General features: G+C 41.5%; 1 protein-coding gene across 4 annotated transcripts; it reads right to left on the bottom strand.

Moving 5' to 3' along the window:
• Positions 1-718: 718 nt before the first annotated feature.
• Positions 719-19,447, bottom strand: LOC114031499 (poly(A)-specific ribonuclease PNLDC1-like). 4 transcript variants are annotated; one of them, XM_027846599.1, is made up of 19 exons: positions 19,369-19,447; positions 18,306-18,363; positions 17,301-17,374; positions 15,880-15,919; positions 15,059-15,182; positions 14,762-14,850; positions 13,329-13,429; positions 12,627-12,703; positions 12,136-12,279; positions 10,494-10,563; positions 9,485-9,570; positions 8,643-8,698; positions 7,969-8,033; positions 7,389-7,442; positions 5,594-5,636; positions 3,894-3,990; positions 2,776-2,951; positions 2,517-2,615; positions 719-797 (listed from the first exon to the last, which is right to left on the bottom strand). In XM_027846599.1, exons 1-19 carry the CDS (start codon positions 19,442-19,444, stop codon positions 770-772), a joined length of 1,557 nt encoding a protein of 518 aa, XP_027702400.1. In that variant the 5' UTR covers positions 19,445-19,447; the 3' UTR covers positions 719-769. The 4 variants fall into 4 exon arrangements, with proteins under 4 accessions (XP_027702400.1, XP_027702399.1, XP_027702401.1 ...); XM_027846598.1 differs by lacking the exon at positions 719-797 and adding an exon at positions 1,568-2,027; XM_027846600.1 differs by lacking the exons at positions 719-797; positions 7,389-7,442 and adding an exon at positions 1,568-2,027.
• Between the last annotated feature and the right edge of the window lie 354 nt (positions 19,448-19,801).

The raw sequence follows: 19,801 nt of genomic DNA, 5'->3' as shown, positions 1-19,801 counted from the left end.
GGGATACAAAAAGAGGCAAAAGACAGCCTTATCCTCAAAGAGCTTACAAAAAAAACACATGGGTTGTTGCCACCTTCTAGAGAAGAGGTCAGGAAACTATGGCCTAGTCCACAGCCTGATTTTGTACTACCTCTTTAGGATGAGAATGATTTTTTACATTTTAAAATAAAGTGTTACTATATTTAAAAATGTAAAAATCATTCTTAGTGGTGCAAAAAAGGCCTGCTGGCTGGCCGGCTGTAGTTTGCAGACCCCTACAATGTTCAAAAGTCCAAAGCTTTACTTCAAGTGCAATCTTAAAAATGGGTAGGCAAGTATAGTGACCTTTCCATAGGGAATGCTTCACTAAAAAGATGGGACTTGAGCGGATTCCCAAGGGCTGTTAGATTTGAACTGGGGGCACCTCTGTGTGGACATTCTGACATTCCAATTTTTTTGTTTTTTATTGAGGTTAGGGGGACTAGAGAACAACACAATCAAACATCTCTCGTTTCCTTGGATCAAGCCTATCTGAATGTTATTTTGAACTGGTTTTCAGTTTCTACAAATCAAACCTGTACCCCAAGAGTCTCCACTATTTCAAAGATGTTCTAGCAATAATGATTCTTGATATTGTCATCCTATGCTTTCCTGTTTACTTCTTTCCCTCTCTTTAAGCAAATACTTAAACATATCAGGAGAGTTCCCAATTAAAGGGATCTTGGAGTGAATCAATTTTGTAAAATAGGTTGTCAATCACTCTAATTTATTTGTTAAAAGATGGATTTTCCTATTTTGTATCTTCTTGAAAATGGCATCTGTAAAAAAAAAAAAAAAAATCAGATCACATACCCAACATATGGGCCAAAAAGAAAACTTTATAGTTTAGTGAAAAAGGGGTGGGGGGAGGGCATCGAGGGGGACTATCACTTTGATTTGTGCTTAAGGCAGTATATAAGACCAACTGTTGAAAAGTCAACAGTTTCAATTCTCCCAGTCATTAATGGCTATAAATCCTGGGTGTTGAAATACAAATAGGACATGAATGCCCCATCCAGAGTAGCAAGACCTTTCCCACCACCCTTCAGGATTGATATGTCTTTTATCCTGGAACAGGCAATTCTGGGCAATAACTTGAATGGTTGCTTCTATTTTTCCCAAGGGTGGGTGGGGAGTGTGGGATAAAAAGCATCGACATACAAAGAAAGTAAAGTTGGGTAAATGACCCATCTAACATAAGAGTCTTATAAAGATTTCTGTGAAGCTAAATACGGATTAATTAACTTAGAGGAAGCCTAAATAAATTTCCTTAACTGTACCCTCAGTTTTTGAGATATAAGATGCCAGTGGTGCAGATCATGCCTTCTGGATATTTTGTTCAAAGTCTAAAATAGTATGTTTTGCAATTAAAAACATTGATCAAAAAGTATTCATGCATCGCTCCAAGACAAAGTCTGGGCTAATGTTACTTTTTTCCCTCCCACAAAAGAACACTTACAAGTTATTCTTCCCAATTAAACTTTTTCTTTATTAAATCTACTCAGAAAAGTAGTTTTAAACAGAACCAAAATTACCCTAAACCCATCAATCATTTACTCTTCTCATGATGTTGAAAAGTATTTAAAAAAAAAAAAAGTTAGCATAGCCTTTTATTTATGCAACTTGTATCTCCTCTCACAAGATATTTTTACCAGCCACCCTGGAATCTGATTAATGAATTCACTGACAAATACAGTCATCAAAATGATTTGGGCTTTTGTCCCAATAGTACATTTCTTCCCATGAGCCAATGCTACTGAATCCTCAATTTTGTGGCACCGGAGCGCTGGAAAAGGACACACTTAAGAGATTTGGGGTAGGAAAAGAAACCTCATAAAGATTTAACAAGCCCATCTTAAAATACTCTTAAGAGCCAAGTCATGCAGAATGGCATTCCAAGGGCAAAGTTGAGATGGGGCAACAGTTCCTGAAGCCTTCACTGTATGATCGATGGAGATCCTCCGAGAATGAAAGCCAGAAAGGCCCAAGTAGTAACGACACCACAGATTCTGCAAGGAAATGATGGAAGGTAGATGGCCGTCAAACCAAGGATCACTTGGCTTTTGGGGCTACACTCGAGTTTGGCCGAGTATTTTTCTCTCATCACTTCTAGAGTCTTGTTCATCTAGAAGGGAAATCTTTACTACCCAAGGTCCAGTGCTATCACACTAAACTCATACATATACACATCCCTAAGATGGTGCCTTTGTGTTCCTAGTAAATTTAATTTTCCTAGTAAATTTACAGAGGCTCATAGAAATTAAAAATTAATTTCTTTGGCATCCAAGGGGGCAATTTTAATATAAGCATATATGTAAAAGTTTTATTCAGATGCCATGATCCTCATGTAGCACTTACATAGCTCAAAGACATATAATTAGCTGTTCCCTTGCATTATAAATCATCTAGTGAACATGCCATGATTCAACAAACTGATACCTTCTGTCTGCAAGTGGAGAATGCCACCAAAATGACCCTTTATGACCCTGGCCACTTACTGTAGTATGCAGTTGATATTAGGTGAATGCCTCCAGTATCGGTACAGGGTCACTTGCAAGTCAGGGTGATACCTGTATTCTTGCAACACAATCCTGACACTTGAGAGAGGGGAAAAAAGGCATTTCCTCAGTCAGTTAGTGGTTGGCAATGCACTACACAAGTAAAGAGATAATACTGTACGCATTAGGCTAGAAGCAGGTGAAGCAAGGAAAAGATGCTATTTCAAGGAAGGGGAAAATGAACCCATGAGCCACCTACTCCTTGAACTTGTTGGTCATAAGTAGAAACTGGTTGCAGGTGAATCGTCGGACATCAAATTTGCAGAGGTCCTTGAATTCATAATAGACTTGTTCTTCATCTACCCCAGGCCACCTCTTGACTTTGAGGATAAGGGTGGGTGGCCGGTTGCTGGGGGAATCTGGACCAGAGAAATTCTGGAAAACATTATATATGGACTATCAACACACTGTCCACAGCTTTGAATTTCAAATCTGATATTGCTATTATCTCTACAAACTCAGAGACTATAAACTACATTTAGTCACTACTTTTCATTTTGAAGATCCTTAGACCACCACCAGTTTGCAGGTCTCACAACTAAAAGGTCATAGGATCATGGACTTAGAGCTGGAGAGAAATAGTGAGGTCATTTGGTTCAACTAGTTCACGTCAAAAATGGGGAGATTCAGGGCAAGACAAGTTAAGTGATTTGCCCAGGGTCACCCAGCTAAAAAATGGCAGAGCCAGGATGGACTGGGCCTTAAGAAAATAGACATATATTATACGCTTGAGAAAACTTTAAGAAAACTAGACCCAACAACAAATAATGTAAGCTTGGTTTTTACAGATTTGTCAGGACACAATACACAAGCTGTCGCTCTCCTTTCTACCATCAGTTTTGGTCTCTGAGTAGGTATGGAGAGGCAGTTTGATGAAAATGACAAGCATTTGTTAAGTGCCTGAAAATCTAATCACTGCCCTCAAGAAGCTTATAATCAGCTGGAGGAAAACATGTGCACAGATAGTAAGTAAATATAAAGTACATACAGTAAACACAAGATGCTCAGACCTCAACGGTTTAGGACAATCAAGATGGAGACTAAGGAGTTAGGGACCATACTCAAGTCTGCACAAGTAACTTACCAAAGGGCCGTTCCTGCTCTCTGGCCCTAAGGGAACACCATCCCACCCAGCTTACACAGAGTGAGCTGCAGTGGGCCTACATCCAGGACTGCCCTTATGCTGAAGACAGGGAGAAGCCGCTGGGATCCCTATGCCCAGCACCCCACCCCTTCTCCAGCCCCAACCACCACCAAGCGACTTCCCACTTGGGGCCCCCCAAAGAAAGTAAAGGACTGACACACACAACTACTCACAATTTTAGAGATACATGCTCGGATAAGGTTCACCTGGTTCACATAGGGAGCCAGAACATCAAGATACTGAGGGAACGTGGGCTCCATTCTTATGCCACTGTTAGGAGGGGAAGAGAAAGCCCCCAATCAGTTCTGATACACATATTTAATCACAGTATCCTCTGCATTGGATAAAGACTACAACCTAGGGTCACAGATGAAGAGCTGGGCACATCTTTAGAGATCTCCTCATTTAGCAGAGGCCCAGAGAGATTAACAAATTTGCTTGAGGTCACATCAATAATAAGTAGCTGAGCCAGGATTCGAAGCCAGGTCCCATGACTCCACACCCAGGACTCTTCATTCCAACACACTGCCTCCCACGTCGGGATGGGCGGGGTCTTTAGGAAAGGCTGCTCTATCCATTTCTAGGAACTCCCTCCTCATATTTAACCTTGCTTGCCTTCTTTTTTCTCCTCAGTAAAATAAGGCCACTATTATTCATGGTACTTACTTCACAGGGGTATATTATGAAGAGATTAAAAACTTTTGGAAATCATTAAGTTCCTTCAAGAGAGCACAAATGCTACCTTCTACCTAAGCAAGACCTCTCCTGGTCCCACCAGCAGCTAATGCCTTCCCCTCTGAAGCTATCTTCCACTCCTCCTGTGTGGATCTTCAATGTCCTCGTTTTATTTACATAATATGTTGAAAGCTTCTCCCTGAGGGCAGAGATTATTGTTGCTTTTTCTTTGTATCCCCAACAATTAGCACAGTACCTAGCACATCATAAGCACTTGTGCTGACTGACTGAAAACACTTCCCAATTACAAAAGGCTAAATAAATCTAAGTTTTTAATATCATTTATCATGGTCTAGGTTGTATCAAATAATAAAATTTGTAAAAATTTTATCACCTCCACTAAAGCCCACCTTTGATACTTCACTGTAGCATGGGGGTGACCCTCAAGGTTATTCTGGCTCCAGTTGGCCCTATCAAGTACAGGCCCAGTCTGAAACCAGTCAAGCTAAGTTCTGAGAGTCTCATCACTAAGTATGCCCTCAGTGATAAATATTTGGGCCAACACAACTCATTGACTCAAAGAAGGATCTGTGTTAGTGGAAGAAGTACCCAGACCAACAAAGTCACAGGTCTTTGAAATACTCATCAACTCCAGAGGACCATTTCTACTCCCCTAGCTCCATACTACCAGCAATGGCTCTCTTGACCTGAGACCTGTCTTCTTAGGACAAGGGCCACTGAGGCTCAGAAAAGGAACAGAGGATAAGGGTTAGATAAGAGCAGTAAGGAGTTAGAGCTTTGGAGTCAAGAATAAAAACAAGGGTTAGAGCAGATTATGTCTGCATAATGTCAGCAACTTTATGTCCCTCCCACCCATTGTCTACATTGGACTGGATTAGACTGAGCAGTAGTAGCCAGCAGAAGGGTCTGTAAGCAGGAGGAAAGAAAAGGAGAGCAATCCTTGGTAGCAGTATTGTGAGGAAAGGAGGGGAGTTCTCAGGTTTTGTCCAACCAAAGTGGTCCTATGAGAAAGAAAAGCACATTAGTCAGAACCTGCCAAGTCAGGGGTTTCCCATACTTGTGATGACTCTGTCCTCATTATTCCCCCACAACCAAGATCATGCTGGGTACATAGTAAATGTTCAGAAAGTACTTGTTGATCAACTATTAAAAGTACAAGATGAAAAGAAATACTCACCCAGTTGTTCTATATAGTAGTAAATGTGCCACCTTCAAGAGAACTGGGAGGAAAGAAAATTTGAAAAATAATTGACTCGTTGGCTCAAGTCTCTCCTTTCTCCAATTTATCCTCCACCCAAATGCCAAAGTGATGTTCCTGAAATGCAGATCTAATGATGTCACTCCCTATTCAATAAACTCCAGTGGCTCCCAATAGACTCCAGGATCAAATACAAATTCCTGTTTGGTATTTAAAGCCCTTCTCCACGTGGACCTAACTGACCTCCCCAGCCTTCATACATCACTCCCTTTCCCAAAATCCATGGTCCAGACAGACTAGCCTTCTTGTAATTCCTCACACAGGACAATCGTGTCCCAACTCTGTGCCTTTGTACTGGCCACGCCCCATGCCTGAAAATTCTCCTTTTCCTTCAAATCTCAGCAGAAGTACTACTTTCTACATGAAGTCTGTCTTGACCACACCCCTAAATTGCCTTCTATTTATTTTATATAAAATGTATTTATACATTTTCTCCACCAGTAGAATGTAAGTGTCTTGAGGGCAGAGATTGGACTCGGAATTTCCAATATCTAGCACAGTGCCTCTCGCAGAGCAGGCATCTAATATTTATTAACTGACTCCAAGTTTCATTTTTGTTCCCCATCAGTTTCAGAGTGCTATCACATTATGTTTCTCATCACTGTGGAAAGTGAAAAGTCCCACGAATGTAAATATAAATGTTTTTCCTCATGGTTCCACCATCCTCCCAGTCATTCAAGTTCAAAACCTATCAAGTTTTCATTGACTTCCATGTATTCTCCATCCCCAACTCCAATCAACTGTCAGGTCTTTTATTCTAATTCCACACTATATCTTGTTTCTATTCACTCCTTTTTATGCCCATATTATCATCCTCATTAGGGATCTGGTTGCTTCTGCCCAGGACTATTATTTTTTGTTTTGGATTTTTTTTTTTTAAATGAGGCCGAGTCTCCCTATCTTGCTCAGGCTTTAACCTTACTGCAGCTCAGAATTCACAAAAAAGCAATCCACCAACCTCAGTCTCCTCACAAGACAATGCTGCCACCCCCAGCTTTCCCTGGCCTATTTTTCTAGACTCTTCACTGGCCTCCCTGCCTCTGGTCTCTCTCTTTTCTTTCATCATCCACCCCACACTCCCACCAGAATAATTTCCTGATGCAGGCTCTGAACATGTCACTCCCCTGTTCTAAAACCTCCCCTCAATGGGGCAGCTAGGTGGCGCAGTGGATAGAGCACCGGCCCTGGAATCAGGAGGACCTAACAGACACATAACACTCACTAGCTGTGTGACCCTGAACAAGTCACTTAACCCCATTGCCTAGCAAAAAAAAAAAAAACAAAAAAAAAACCCCAAACAAATAAAACCTCCCCTCAGTTTACCAAATCTTAGCTGGGATGCAAGGCCTCCATAATCTGGCTCCAAATTGCCTTTCCAGACTTATCTTGGACTCTTATCCTTCACATACTCCATAGTCTGCCAAGCCCACATGCTCCAAATAGACTCAATCTCTACAGCTATTAGTGATCTCTCCTTTCCAGAGTCTCTCAGACATTCCCTTCAGACCCCTCCTATGCACTTACCAACTCTAATGAGCCTTGTATTACTTGTACACCTCTCCCTCACACAGACACATGCACAAAGAGCAAGTTTATTGAGGGAAGGGTTGTGTCTTCTTTTACCTTCAGCTCCCTAACACAGTATCTTGCACACAGTAGGTATCTTATAACTATACGAATGGGAATTTTTAAAAAATTAAGTTCCTTTTTTTACCTGATCCACAAAGGAAGGCATCATAAGCTGCTTCATGAGGGTATTTGGTCTCAACTGAAACATTTTCCCCATAAGGTAGAAAAACAGAATTGAGCTATGATTAGAAATGAAACTTGGACCAGCAACTATCTACTCTTTATCCCAATCCAACCAACTTTCTATCTCCTTTGGCATTTAGGACTACGAATGCCTAGCCCATACCTGCCCTTCCCTAAAACCATGTCTAATGCTCCACCTTTTCTCCTCCTAATTTTCTCCTCCTGCCAAAGGAAGAAAAATTAAATGTAGGGGAAAGACAGTGGCAAAGGAAAGAGCTTCCCAAAAGGATAAAATAACTTATTGAACAAAACCGAGAGGACGTATCACAAGATCAATCACAACTTCCCCAGTACCTAGAACACTGTAGGTGCTTAATAATTGCTTCTTGAATCAAACTGAATCAAAGACAACTCAGGTGAGAAATGCCTAGTGAGAATGTGCCTATCTGTCCAACACTTGCTAGGGATAAGGCACATTTCAGGGAAACCTAGCTCCCTGGTCAGTAAGCCAGGAAGCAGGCCTCACTTTAATTGGAACATACCATATTTGATACATTCGCTTGCATGAATGATCACTGGACAAGAATTCTTGGTAGGATTCAGGTCACTATTGGAGAAAGAGCAAAAGGTCAGGTTTTTTTTCTTACTTGAAAATGCTCACTCTTTCACAACAGGGTGTGCACTCACACACCCTCTTTTCCCTTTAACTAAATTAAGACAATCTGAGTCCAAAATACTGTGACTCTTGAAGGGAGAGCTCATTCAAGGGACAGGACAAATAAGAGAACACTGGCAATGACCAAACCACACTGCTCTAAGGGACTTGTCGAATTCCTCTATCACCCCGAACTCTGATCTACGTCCCTGATCTACCTTCTGCCCCGGCCATGAACAGAAGTGCGAGGTATATCTGGATCATTAATCCCCAGGTGGTTGATAGAGACGTTAAAGGCAGATCAAGAAGCTTTACCCATTAAGTCTCTAAACCAGCTGCAGCTGTCATGCCTCTCCCATCCCCACCCTCAACCTGCTGAGCTTCTCAACAGGGAAGTGAACACAGCTGATGCCTCCCTTCTTTGAAAGGAGGGCTTTTCTGTCAGTCTGCAAACCCATACCAACTCAAGGCTGTGGTCAAAGATAAGACAACTCTGCTTCCTAAAAAAGGTTGGGTCTTCACAAAAGCACATTTGACCAGCATCAAAGACATCTTGCTTGCCTGTTTAGGACTTCATAAACCTCCAAAAGATTAGAAGCTCTCGGGAAACTTAGTTCCTGTGAGGGAGGAAAAAAAAAACCAAAAACAAAACTGGGACATGAGAGATGAGGTCAGCTAGGATTTTATACCTTCACCTTAAATACACCCCAAAGGACTCGTAAAATAGCCCTTTGGTGCCCTCCAATGTCGTCCAACAGCATAACCATCCCTGTTCCTCCAATCAAGACTGAATGACTATGCAGTCTCTTTGGGGGTCAGAAAGTAACTCCAATATTGCTGACACACCTCTTTGACAGGAGTACCAAGTGTACCAGTGTACCAAGGTGGTGACCTGAGCCTCAAGTTAGAGGCCCAGGAAACACCTTAAGATTTCCAGGTCTCAAAAGGCCCAGATAACCTCAGAGCCATGAAGGGAATTTTTGGTTCTGAAGCTTCTAAAGAGTCAAGTTTCATCTTGCATTGTCATCCCTACTGCCATCACTAAAACTGACATTTACACAACCCTCTAAGGTTTTGCAAAGTGCTTTACATATATTGCTTCATGTGGCCATCTAGGTCCTCACGTGCAGCCCTTTGACTGAATCCAAATTTCACAGAACAAATCCCTCCCCAACCCTGGATTTGAGAAAGTCCCTGCGCTGATGATCTCAATAAACAAAACAGGTAGGGAAAAACACTGAAGTTTCCATAAAAGACAGAATTGATTTTGTCACCATTCATAATCTTGCACAGGGCAAAACAGCAACAAGTACTAGAGCCTGAACTCTAAAAACTTTATTAGGAAACTGAAGGCAGAAGAAAGATGTACATTGAAACTAACAAAATGCAATTTGTTTATTTACCTTCCAAATCTGTTTTGTCACATTCTTGGTATCTATGAGGACAGGAAACAAGCCATGGATGTTCAGCTTAAACTGCTCATAGGATTCTGAGGAGAGACTCAATCAATCAGCATTTGTTAAGTATTTTATTGTGTGCCTGGCATTGTGTCTGGGGGTGTGAATATAAGACAAGAGCGAAATCTTTGTCCTCAAGAAGGTTAGTTTAGCCAGGGGAGACAAGATAGACATAAGGTGTCTCCAAAACTATTAAAGCTTAAAATTGTACTAAGCCTATGGAAACCCTCTATACTTGGGTAAGGTACTGTCTCCCTTTGTGGTTCTACCCTTTCATATGAAGCAAAGCAGTCTACTTTGCTCAGAGTTCTAAGGGAAAAAGTTACTCTGATTCAGAACTCAAATAACTGATCATTTTGGAATGGAACAAACTGTAGAATATACTGGAGAAGAAATGGGCTGTTTTTTCTGATTATAAAACAAATGTAATTTATTGGATTTTAGACTGAAGATGAGACTTTGGTCACTAATTATAAACTAAGAAGGTATCAAATGAAGAGAGGATGCTGACTCTCATTTCAAAAAGAGAGAGGTGAAAGGGCTGATTTTTAAGAACTTTATCAGCTAAGCTTGAAGCTGGAAGTGACATACAATGAGTTTGGCTGAGGTTCGGTGCCCAGTGAGGAAAGAAGCTTAATAAATAAAAGGCTAAAGCTACCTTCCTAGTGGAGGAGGGTAAAAGGCAGAATGGTGGATATCTTTTGTTCCAAGAAGACAACAAGTGATGAATCACAATAAGCAGCACCTGTTTGACTCCAAGGTCCTCTAGATATTGATGAGGAACATGTATCTGTGGAGGTGGGCAGGTGGCCAGGCAAGAGGGTATATTCTCCCAGTCCCTATAATCCCCTAAAGACTAAAAAATTGTGAGCTTTCTCGGGTCAAGCTCCCTCTCCAAAGCCCCAGGTCAGGTTTTGCTGGGATGGAAAAGGGGCAAGGACATCTCTTTCCCTACCTGGGAGAGGTCTGTAGAACTTTTCATGAAGGTGCAGAAGATCCATCATCATGTTATGTCCCACCAAAGGCTAAAAAGAATAGGGCCAAGAGACATATAAGAAATGAATCAAAGTCACCAAATGCCATCAGTATTTTCCTGCTATTCTGCTTTTTTTTTTTTCTATTCTGGTTTTTTTTTTTTTTTTTGCTTTTTGGTGAGGCAATCAGGATTAAGTGACTTGCCCAGAGTCACACAGCTAATAAGTGTCAAGTCTTTGGTCTGAGACCAGATTTGAACTCAGGTCCTCCTGACTCCAAGGCCGGAGCTCTATCCACTGGACCACCTAGCTGCCCCATCAGTATTTTCTTACAAACAAGTCGGTGTTATCAGTAGCTACAGGTAACCTTTTCAACCTCTTCCCACATCATTCTCTCTTTTCCTTTTAAGAAAAGGGGCTCTTAACAGCCCAAATACCAGGGAGGATCAGGTACTCAACAAGCAATTTTTTAGCACCTGTTATATGCCAGGTGCTCTGCTAAGTTGCCTGGAAAACAAAGACAAAAAGGAAATGGGCCATGTTCTTGAGGAATATTAATAAAAAAATTTTGAAAAAAAAGAGAAGGGAGGGGCAGCTAGGTGGCATAGTGGATAGAGCACCAGCCCTGAAGTCAGGAGGACCTGAGCGCAAATCCAGCCTCAGACCAAACACTTGACACTTACTAGCTATGTGACCCTGGGCAAGTCACTTAACCCCATTGCCTTGCCAAAAAAAAAAAAAAGAGAGAGAGAGAGAGAGAGAAGGGAAGAAAGGAGTACGAAGAACTCAAGGTAAGGTAAGCTTCAGGAATTTCTTAACCATAAAATCAATCACAAGATGCAGGAGAGATAGCGTGCTTTGCTAATAAAAACTACTATTTAATTTAAAATGCAGTACACCAGCACTCTGCTTCAAAACAAACACAAAGCTTCATAACCCAAGAAACAAGGCAACGCTTTACTTAGGGGTAGTCTTTTTCTAAAGTCATCTATCATCACGTGGGTAAAAGTAATAATGGCCAGAAGCCCAGCAAGAGACAACAAGGCAGAACTCTGCGGACCAGTCTGGCTTAGCTAAGAGACACCTCATCAATGAAAAAGTGGCCACAAGGAAATTAATTTTTTTAGCCACAGCAACTTGTGAATATTGCTTAATATGTAATAATAAATAATTGGTTAATTAAATGGGAAGATTGCAATCTGCATTAGAGAGTGGAGACCTCACACGGATGAAATCAACAGTTACTAAAGTAACAGATACTAATGACGATGATGATGATGATGGCTGACATTTATGTAGTATTTTAAGGTGTGTTACATGTGTTATAATATGATTTCATTCAATCTTCATAACAACCCCGTGATGAAGGGAGGGGCTATTATCATCACCACTTCACAGATGGGGAAACCGAGACTTGCCCAGGATCACACAGCAAGTGTCCAAAGAAGGATTCTAACTTGCATCTTCCTGACAGAGTCCACTCTATCCACTGTACCTCCCAGCTGCCCAAAGTAAAATAATGACAGGAACAGGGAGCTAGCTCCCATGGCTAGAGGAATCACTGGCCATGGCCATAAACCTCAACACTGTCAAAAAGCATGCAATACAAATGTGGATCTCTACCTTCTTGGCTTTTACCAGCATCTGGAAAAAAACAGCAAAGCCCCGGGCAGAGAGGAGAATTTTCTCCCTCCTGCAGTCATCATGGTCACGAGAGGAGTTCTCTAGACACCAGCGATATTGCCTGCTCACTTTCTTTACTAGTATCTGCCAGGAGAGATTGAGGACAAGTTATCCTGGCCTTAGACCTGGGGTAAGGGAAAAGAACTCTCCAACATAAGGAAGAAGGATGTAGGGAAGGGGAAAGAAGGAAACCGAGGGCAGGCTGTAATAATCTGGCAGCTAAGTCCAGCCTCCCCAAAACCATCTTTTTTCCAGACTTCCACTGAGGAAACCTGGCATCTGGCCCATGGAGATGGACCTTTCACAGAGCACAAATTTAAATTAGGTTTGGCTGGGTGACAAAGACTGATAAATTAAGAGGCTACCAAGGACTCCTCTAAAGCAAGGCAGAAAACATCCTTTAGTCTAAAAGCACAGAATTCCTAACTCACCCCTTTGTCTTTCATCAGGGTCCAAACTGTGGGGAGAGCCTGCCTCAGTACTAACTGTACCTCAAAAGCCTGGAACCCTGAAGCAAAGAAGGGGAAGCAAGACTGAAAACAAAGACTGAAATTCACAGGTCACATATTCAGATTTGAAAAAAACATTCCACTCTCCCTCCTAAATCTACAACCTTGAGGCAGTTAGACCACAGGAGGAACAAATGGAAAACTATCTCCATATACCCATGAGACATGTTATGGTCAAAGACATGTTTAATACAACCCAGAGTCAGAATTATCTTCCATTCACCTTACATGAGAGAAGTTTAGGCAAAGAGGGAATGCAAGAGGAAAAACAGAATCAATCAATATGAAAACTACTTGGGATTACCCTTAGGGAGAGGTCCCTGAATGCCCATGCATTTATGAATCCCTACGCATTTATGAATCCCCAATCCAGAATGAATCTATTCGCAAGACAGAGGTCACACTTCTACACAGCATGACCCTAAGTTCCCCAAAGAGAAGGGACCAGCATCAGAAGTCCTACCTAAGACCCATGCCTCCCCAACAGGCAGGATCTCAAGAATAAGGAAAAATCCTTGTTTTTTTTTTTTAATCTGGCTAGCAGTTTTATGGGTGGGTGCCATGGACGTGGCCAAGTACCCCTTTCACATTCGCCTATCCACAAAAAGAAGTTTCCTTGCCTACCAGTTATATCAGGAAGTGTCATCCAGTCTCCTTCTTGTGCCATCTCCAACCACCGAGTTACCTCATCAATCACCACCTTCATTTGGTCTTTGTCCAATGTACTATAAATGAAATTCCAAGAAGAAAAGGAGATGAAAATACAACCAAATAAAATGAGATGATTCCAAATAAACCTGACAACCAAACAAAATGAGATGACTTCAAAACTAAGTTACTGTTTCCTGTGTCTCAAGTTCTAGCATGATGATTTAATGGAGAAAATGGGCCACCAAAAAGAGATTACCACTCTTGCTATATAAGTAATAAAAATAATTTTTTTAAAAGATCTATATTTCTCTTTTTAAGAGAGATAAGTTTCCCGATCCCCTCCCTGCCTCACAAGGACATTAGGAGGAAAAAAAATTGTGTTTTCTTCAATGCTAAGTATCCTTATTACTATAGTTCCAAAGGAAAAGAATCATATCATTAAAAAAAAAAAAGCTAGCAACAGAGACCCTGATAAATATAGGCTCATCTATGTCAAAAATACTACCATCTCTTCTCCAACCCTGGTAGGAACAGCCTAGGACCCTGCCCAAAAGGGTCTAGGAATACCAGCACTCTATCCCCTCACCCATCAAGCACCAGCCCTGCTTCCAACCCAGGCTCACAGCCAATATCTAAGAGAATAATCCTATGTAGAGATGTGACCTGGCACCTGCCTCGGCAGATGCTACAAACCCTACCTCCTCAACAACTACAGTTACTGAAAATCCAAAAAGTCCTTGGCATTGACAAACAAACAGTTCAACATCAGAAAGAAATATAGGATTACCAATGGAAATAACACTAAAAAGGATGGATGACCATCTGTTTTGCTCTACACCCTAACGACCTTTCTCTGGGCCCTGCAACTGAACCCTCCTATATGTGCTGTCTGTCACTATTAGATATAAACTCCTTCAGAGCAGAGACTATCTTGCTTTTCTACACGTGAGCCAAGTGCTTTTTGTACACAGAAAGTGCTTATATTAAATGCCTTTTTATTTATCCCTTCATTTGGGTAAAAAAAAAAATGGAATTGCTATTTGGGAAATAAGGGCAACCATTAGCCTCTGATGTTTAAAAAAGGAGGAAAAGGTTGAAATTTCAGGCTTTTTCCCTAAGAAGGAATGCTTTTTAATTAGGGAAATAAAAACAAGTAGAATTTTGGGGAAAACCTCAACACTCATGAAGATAGCTGGATGGATTTCAATGCTCCTTCTGGTTTTCTGATTCTATGAAACTTGTATCACACATGGACTACTTTCACCAATAGCTAACAGCTAACATTTGCTCTCCCAAATGCTAATGAATACTTCTCTGGCACATCAGTACCAAATATATAACTACAAAAGTTGAGCTTGTACATACTTTTAGAGAAGGCTGTATAAACTAAGGAGAAAAGACTTTACCTACGAACTTTCCAATTCCCTGTTAAAAGGTCTTGCTTAATTTTCTTCTCCTGTTCTTCATTCATATATGGGATCCCATTTTTGAGAAACTAAATAGAAAAAAAATGCAGTCATCATCCGACGTGCCAGGCACCATAAAGCTAAAAGGAAATTTTGGTTTGAAGGGTGTGAATAAGAGACAGGGAAAGGCCTTAGCTCTTCTTCCTTATAAATAAGTCCTTTCGAGATTGTACTCTCCCCACCTACTGCACTGGCGAAAGTTGAGCAAAGGAAAAAAAAAACCAACAAACAACATACCTTATTATAATCGAAACCATATTGATTCAAAAATAGAATACTAGAGGCCTGGAAGGAGAACTCTGAATCCATAATCCCAAGTGTGGTAGGGAAGAGGAAGAAGTTATATGAATGGGCTATATACCTATTTAAAAAAAAAAAGAAAAGAAACACAGAGTAAAATTTTTTTTTTAAATATTGGACACTTGCAGTATCTTTCAGTTTCCTGCACTCAAATGTGATTCGTACCAAAATAAAATAAAACAAATAAAAGATCAAGGTCCATGGTCTAGCAAAATGCCTCATACATAATAGAAGTAGATACTTAAAGATTTAGGAGGGTACAGGTTGGTTATGTTTTATGTGATAGCTTTTTTTCTTTTTTATTTCTTAACAATTTTTATGGGGGCAGACCTGTCATTTCATTGGGACAAGGAGCTCTCAATGAGGAAACCCTTTCCACCCAAGCAACTTTGCACCTCCCACCTCCTCTGAACTTACCAAGCATTTCCTGGGATATCAAGATGGTAAGTGAAATTTCAATTTAAGTGAAATTACCCAGGGCCACAAAGCCAATATTTGTCAGACTCTGCAGTCAGTTCTCAATCCACTATATCATACTGCCTCTTGCTACTTCTTTTTTTTTTTTTTTACACTGTTGAGATTTCCCAGTCCCACCTCTGAAAAAGAACCCTCTTTTTTTCTGACAGAAAAGTTTAGTTCATCAAAACAAACCAAAATACCAATATCTTAAAGAATACGCTGCATTCTACATCTGCTGTACATGAGGTATACCTCATCCACAGTTGTTGAATTTTATTGAAAAAAGTCTTCATACTTACTTGTTTGACTTTCTTCCCATACTTGAAAACATTGACAATCCTAAAAGAATGAAAAAAGAGTTGGGGGGGGGGGGGAGAAGGATGAGGTTATAATGAACTTTAGTTATATTCCCATCCCTTCAAACCACAAATTAAGAGCCATTTTTTTTTTTGGTAATACTCTGTGTATCCACACTTCCAAGAAAAGAAAACATACAGTTCCTAAACGTGATCTTGCTATTATATATAGGGGCAACTGCTACAGGTTGTTCTCTACCTGCTTCTGAGTAAAAACTTGTTAATTAAGTATCTGAAGACAAAAGTATGTCTTCTCTTAGGCAGAGAAATGAATATTGAAGACAGAGGCTTCACAAGTAAATGAACAAGAGATGTGAAAGAATCAGGAATAGGTCAGGCTTCAATATCTCTACGGGAATGTTTGGGGACAAAAAAGGAGACAGGCAGATTAACAATAGTTTTAGGACAGAACATATCCCGATGATCTGATCAAGAAGAAGCTGTTCCATATTGCTAGACTTCACACTTCTGAGGTTGAATGTTTCTTGTTTAAAAATTAAAATTGCGTCAATAGAAGAGATCAATTGTACAAAGCTTACAATAGAGAAAATTTTGCCTCTCGCTAGACTTGAAGACACTTCATCCCCCCACTGGGCATTTTCACTGGCTGTCTCCATTGTCTGGAATTCTCTCTCTTCATCTCTGCCCCCTGGCTTCCCTGAAGTCTCAGCCAAAATCTCAACTCTGGTCTTGCTCCCATTTAAAGCTCATACCTTCTCTGTGAGATTACCACCCGTCTACCTTGGATATACCTGTGTAATTGTTTGCATATTCTATTTTCTCTACTAAATTGCAAGTTCTTTGAACATAGCATAGCCCTTCTTTGTATTCCCAGCATTTGGCACAGTGCCCATCATTAAACATTATTTTAAATACTTTTCCAGATTTATCAAAGGATGGCAAACAACTTGAAAGGATTAATTTCATAGCATAAACAACATGATGATCAATAGGTCCTCCTTTAAACAAATGTATGTCAAAGTGAAACTAATGCTTCCGCTTACATAAAGATTATTCCAAGAAATGGGTCAATTCAGGGAAGGAAGCCCTAATCTAGGGAACGATGAATAAGTAACATGACACCAAAAATCATCACCAGTTCAAGCGAACAAAAAAAACCTACAGGATAAACCAACTTTGCAACACTCCCAAGTGCTCCTAAAGATAATAGGATCACAGATTTAAAACTGTATCAGTCTGTTTTACAGAAACTATTTGCTCAGGGTGACACAGGAATTAAGTAGCAAAACAAGGTTTCAAACCTAGTATTCAAACCTCTCTCCACTAAATTTAACCACCTCCCATATATCTAACAGCTTAGAACAGCAGGGAAGGATGCCACCATCTTTAACCAGTAAACTCACCAATCTGACACACTGTAAACTGCTGAATGCTCTTCTTAGTTTTCAGATACCACTCTGCTGGTGAGTCAAAGAGACTGTTAAAAGAGAACAGGTATTTTACAAATACTGACAAAATGTCTCCAAATAAGATGCTTTCATTTTCATTATTAAGAGAGGTATTGGGTAGCAGAAAGAGCATAGAAGTTGAGTCAGAAGACCCAAGTCTAAGTTTTGGTTCCAATATTCATTAGATCTACAATAATGAAATTTTTTAATGTTGCTGAGCTTCAGTTTCCTTTTCAATAAAATTATATTTTCTCTATATACTTCCTAGGGTTATGGAAAAAAAAATCTTAGGAGCTTTACAAGAAAACCTTAAGAATTTTACTTTAAGAAAACCTCGTAAACCTTAAAGCACTATGTGACTATGAGCTGTTATTATAATTATTAGCACTAATCCCTGTAAATTCCAGAGGACCACTTTATAGAAAGAATGTCTGTTCAAATATAGATTCCACTTTACTAGATGAAGTCTCCTCTCTGAGTGGAAGATGATAATAAACATTTATATAGCATCCCTTATGTGCCAGGCACTGTGCTAAACACTTTACAAATTTCTCATCTGATCCTCACAACAACCCTTCCAGATAGATACTGTTACTAATTTTACAGTTAAGGAAACTGAGGCAAACAGACGTTCAATAACTTGCCAGGGGTCACGCAGTTAAAGGGGTGAGACCGAATTTCAAATTAGGTCTTCTTTTTTTTTTGTCTAGGCAATGAGGTTAAGTGACTTGCCCAGGGCCACACAGCTAGTAAGTGTTATGTGTCTGAGGTTGGATTTGAACACGGGTCCTACTGAATTCAGGGCTGGTGCTCTATCCACTGTGCCACCTAGCTGCCCCTAAACTCAGGTCTTCTTGACTGCACACCCAGTGCTCTACCTATTATGCCACCCTGTATGACTCAAATTAAGTCCCAGCAGAATTCTACATAAACTGATGATAGAAGTTTTTCCCACTTTACCTTGTTTGCTGGCCTTTTGGAAAGATGGACCTCAAGCCTGTAAATTCTATGTCCAAACCTACAGGTGAAATTCATAAAATGAAAGAGAATCCATTTGTGAACATCAGGATCACATTACTCACCAGTCAGTACTTAGGGAGCACTCAGCATGCAGGATGCTGTAAGACTAATGCAAAACAAATGACTTCATGTGTATAATGGGCATTGTATTTCTTGCCTTTACAATGGATGGTAGAGGGAGAGAGAGAATTTGGCACTAAAAAATAAATTAATTTTTAAAAAAGATTAATGCAAAACAATATACATTTCACAGATTGTCCTAGTTCAAGGGAGCAAAAATGGATCTGTGATCTCAACAATTTGTATGTTTCCTCTAACAAAGCTAGCTCTTCTCTGATTCTTGTCTATATTCTTCCATAGATTTGCCACTGGGTGAAAAATGTCTCTTGCCCAAATTCTGACATAACTGGAGGGGTAACCTAGGAAGTTTGTCCACCAGTACACACACAGATCTGGGGAAAACTGGACCAATGGGCACGTGGGACTCTGAATTAAGCAGCAGGAGGAGAGTGTCCTGGGCTGCTTTCAGGATCCTGCAAAGCTTAGGCACTCAGAAAGCCAGGAAAGGGGAAACAGGAAGCCTAGGAAATAGCCAAAGAAAAGAACATCCCAATTGGCCTGACCCCTCCATCCCCCTCTTCCTGAGGCTCAGGACTCCCAGGGCTGGGCCTCCAAGGGGCTCAAAATTCAGCTCCCTGTTAAGGGCAGACACTCTGCAGCCTGCAGAGAAGCCTTGAACCCAGGGAAGAAGCCCACCGCACACAAGTGAGTTCTGATCCTGCCCCACCCGCCCCACTTCTGTCCCCGGGGCTGCCCAGGCCCGGAGGGGCCCAGCCGGGATCCTAAGCCCGCTCCCCGGCCCCTCCAGCTCGGCGCTCCCAGACAGCAGCCTGCAGCCCGGGAGAGGCCGCCTCGACGCCACGCGCGCCCGCCCTTCGCCCCCTTCCGACCTTCCCGGCGGCCCGAGAAGGAGACGAGAGCCCCGGCGCGGGGGCTTCTTTACCCAGAAAGTCGGAGCCCAGAACGAGCTCCTCCAGCAAGGGCAGCTTCTGCTCAAAGCGGTCGGCGCCCAACTCCATGGCCGACCACGTGCGCACTGAGGCCTGCCGGGGGCCTCTTCCTGCGGCCCGCCCCCGGGGCGATCCCGGAGACCGCCGGCTTCTTAAAGGGGAAGCGCCCCGCCCTCACCCCAGGCCCGGCCAGGGCCCCTTCCCGCCGAGCTGCACGAGGGCACGTGGGGCGATGGAAGAGGGGGAGGGGAGGGGGAGACTGGAAGACTGAAGGAGGGGGGAGGGGGGGAAGAGAGAAAGAAGGGAGAGGGGAGGAGGAAGAGGATAAGAAGAAGGAGGAGAAGGAGAGAGAAAGGAGGGGGAGATTGAAGGAGGGGGAAGGGGGAAGAGGGAAAGAAGGAAGAGGGGAGGAGAAAGAGGAAAGGG

The sequence above is a fragment of the Vombatus ursinus genome, unplaced genomic scaffold, assembly GCF_900497805.2.
Source record: "Vombatus ursinus unplaced genomic scaffold, bare-nosed wombat genome assembly UNPS02015175.1, whole genome shotgun sequence".
NCBI lineage: Eukaryota > Metazoa > Chordata > Mammalia > Diprotodontia > Vombatidae > Vombatus > Vombatus ursinus.
Note: the sequence above shows the minus strand (reverse complement) of the source record. Positions and strands in the feature narration are given on the sequence as shown.

Excerpts from the sequence above, each read along its gene's own strand:
- LOC114031499 (XM_027846598.1), bottom strand. The coding sequence starts at position 19,444 with ATGGAGTTGGGCGCCGACCGCTTTGAGCAGAAGCTGCCCTTGCTGGAG. Across the intron at positions 12,280-12,626 it reads CCCTGATGAAAGACAAAGGG|ATACTAGTAAAGAAAGTGAG; the intron begins GTGAGTTAGGAA and ends CTCTCCTGGCAG. Across the intron at positions 2,952-3,893 it reads GAGCATGTATCTCTAAAATT|AATTTCTCTGGTCCAGATTC; the intron begins GTGAGTAGTTGT and ends AATGTTTTCCAG.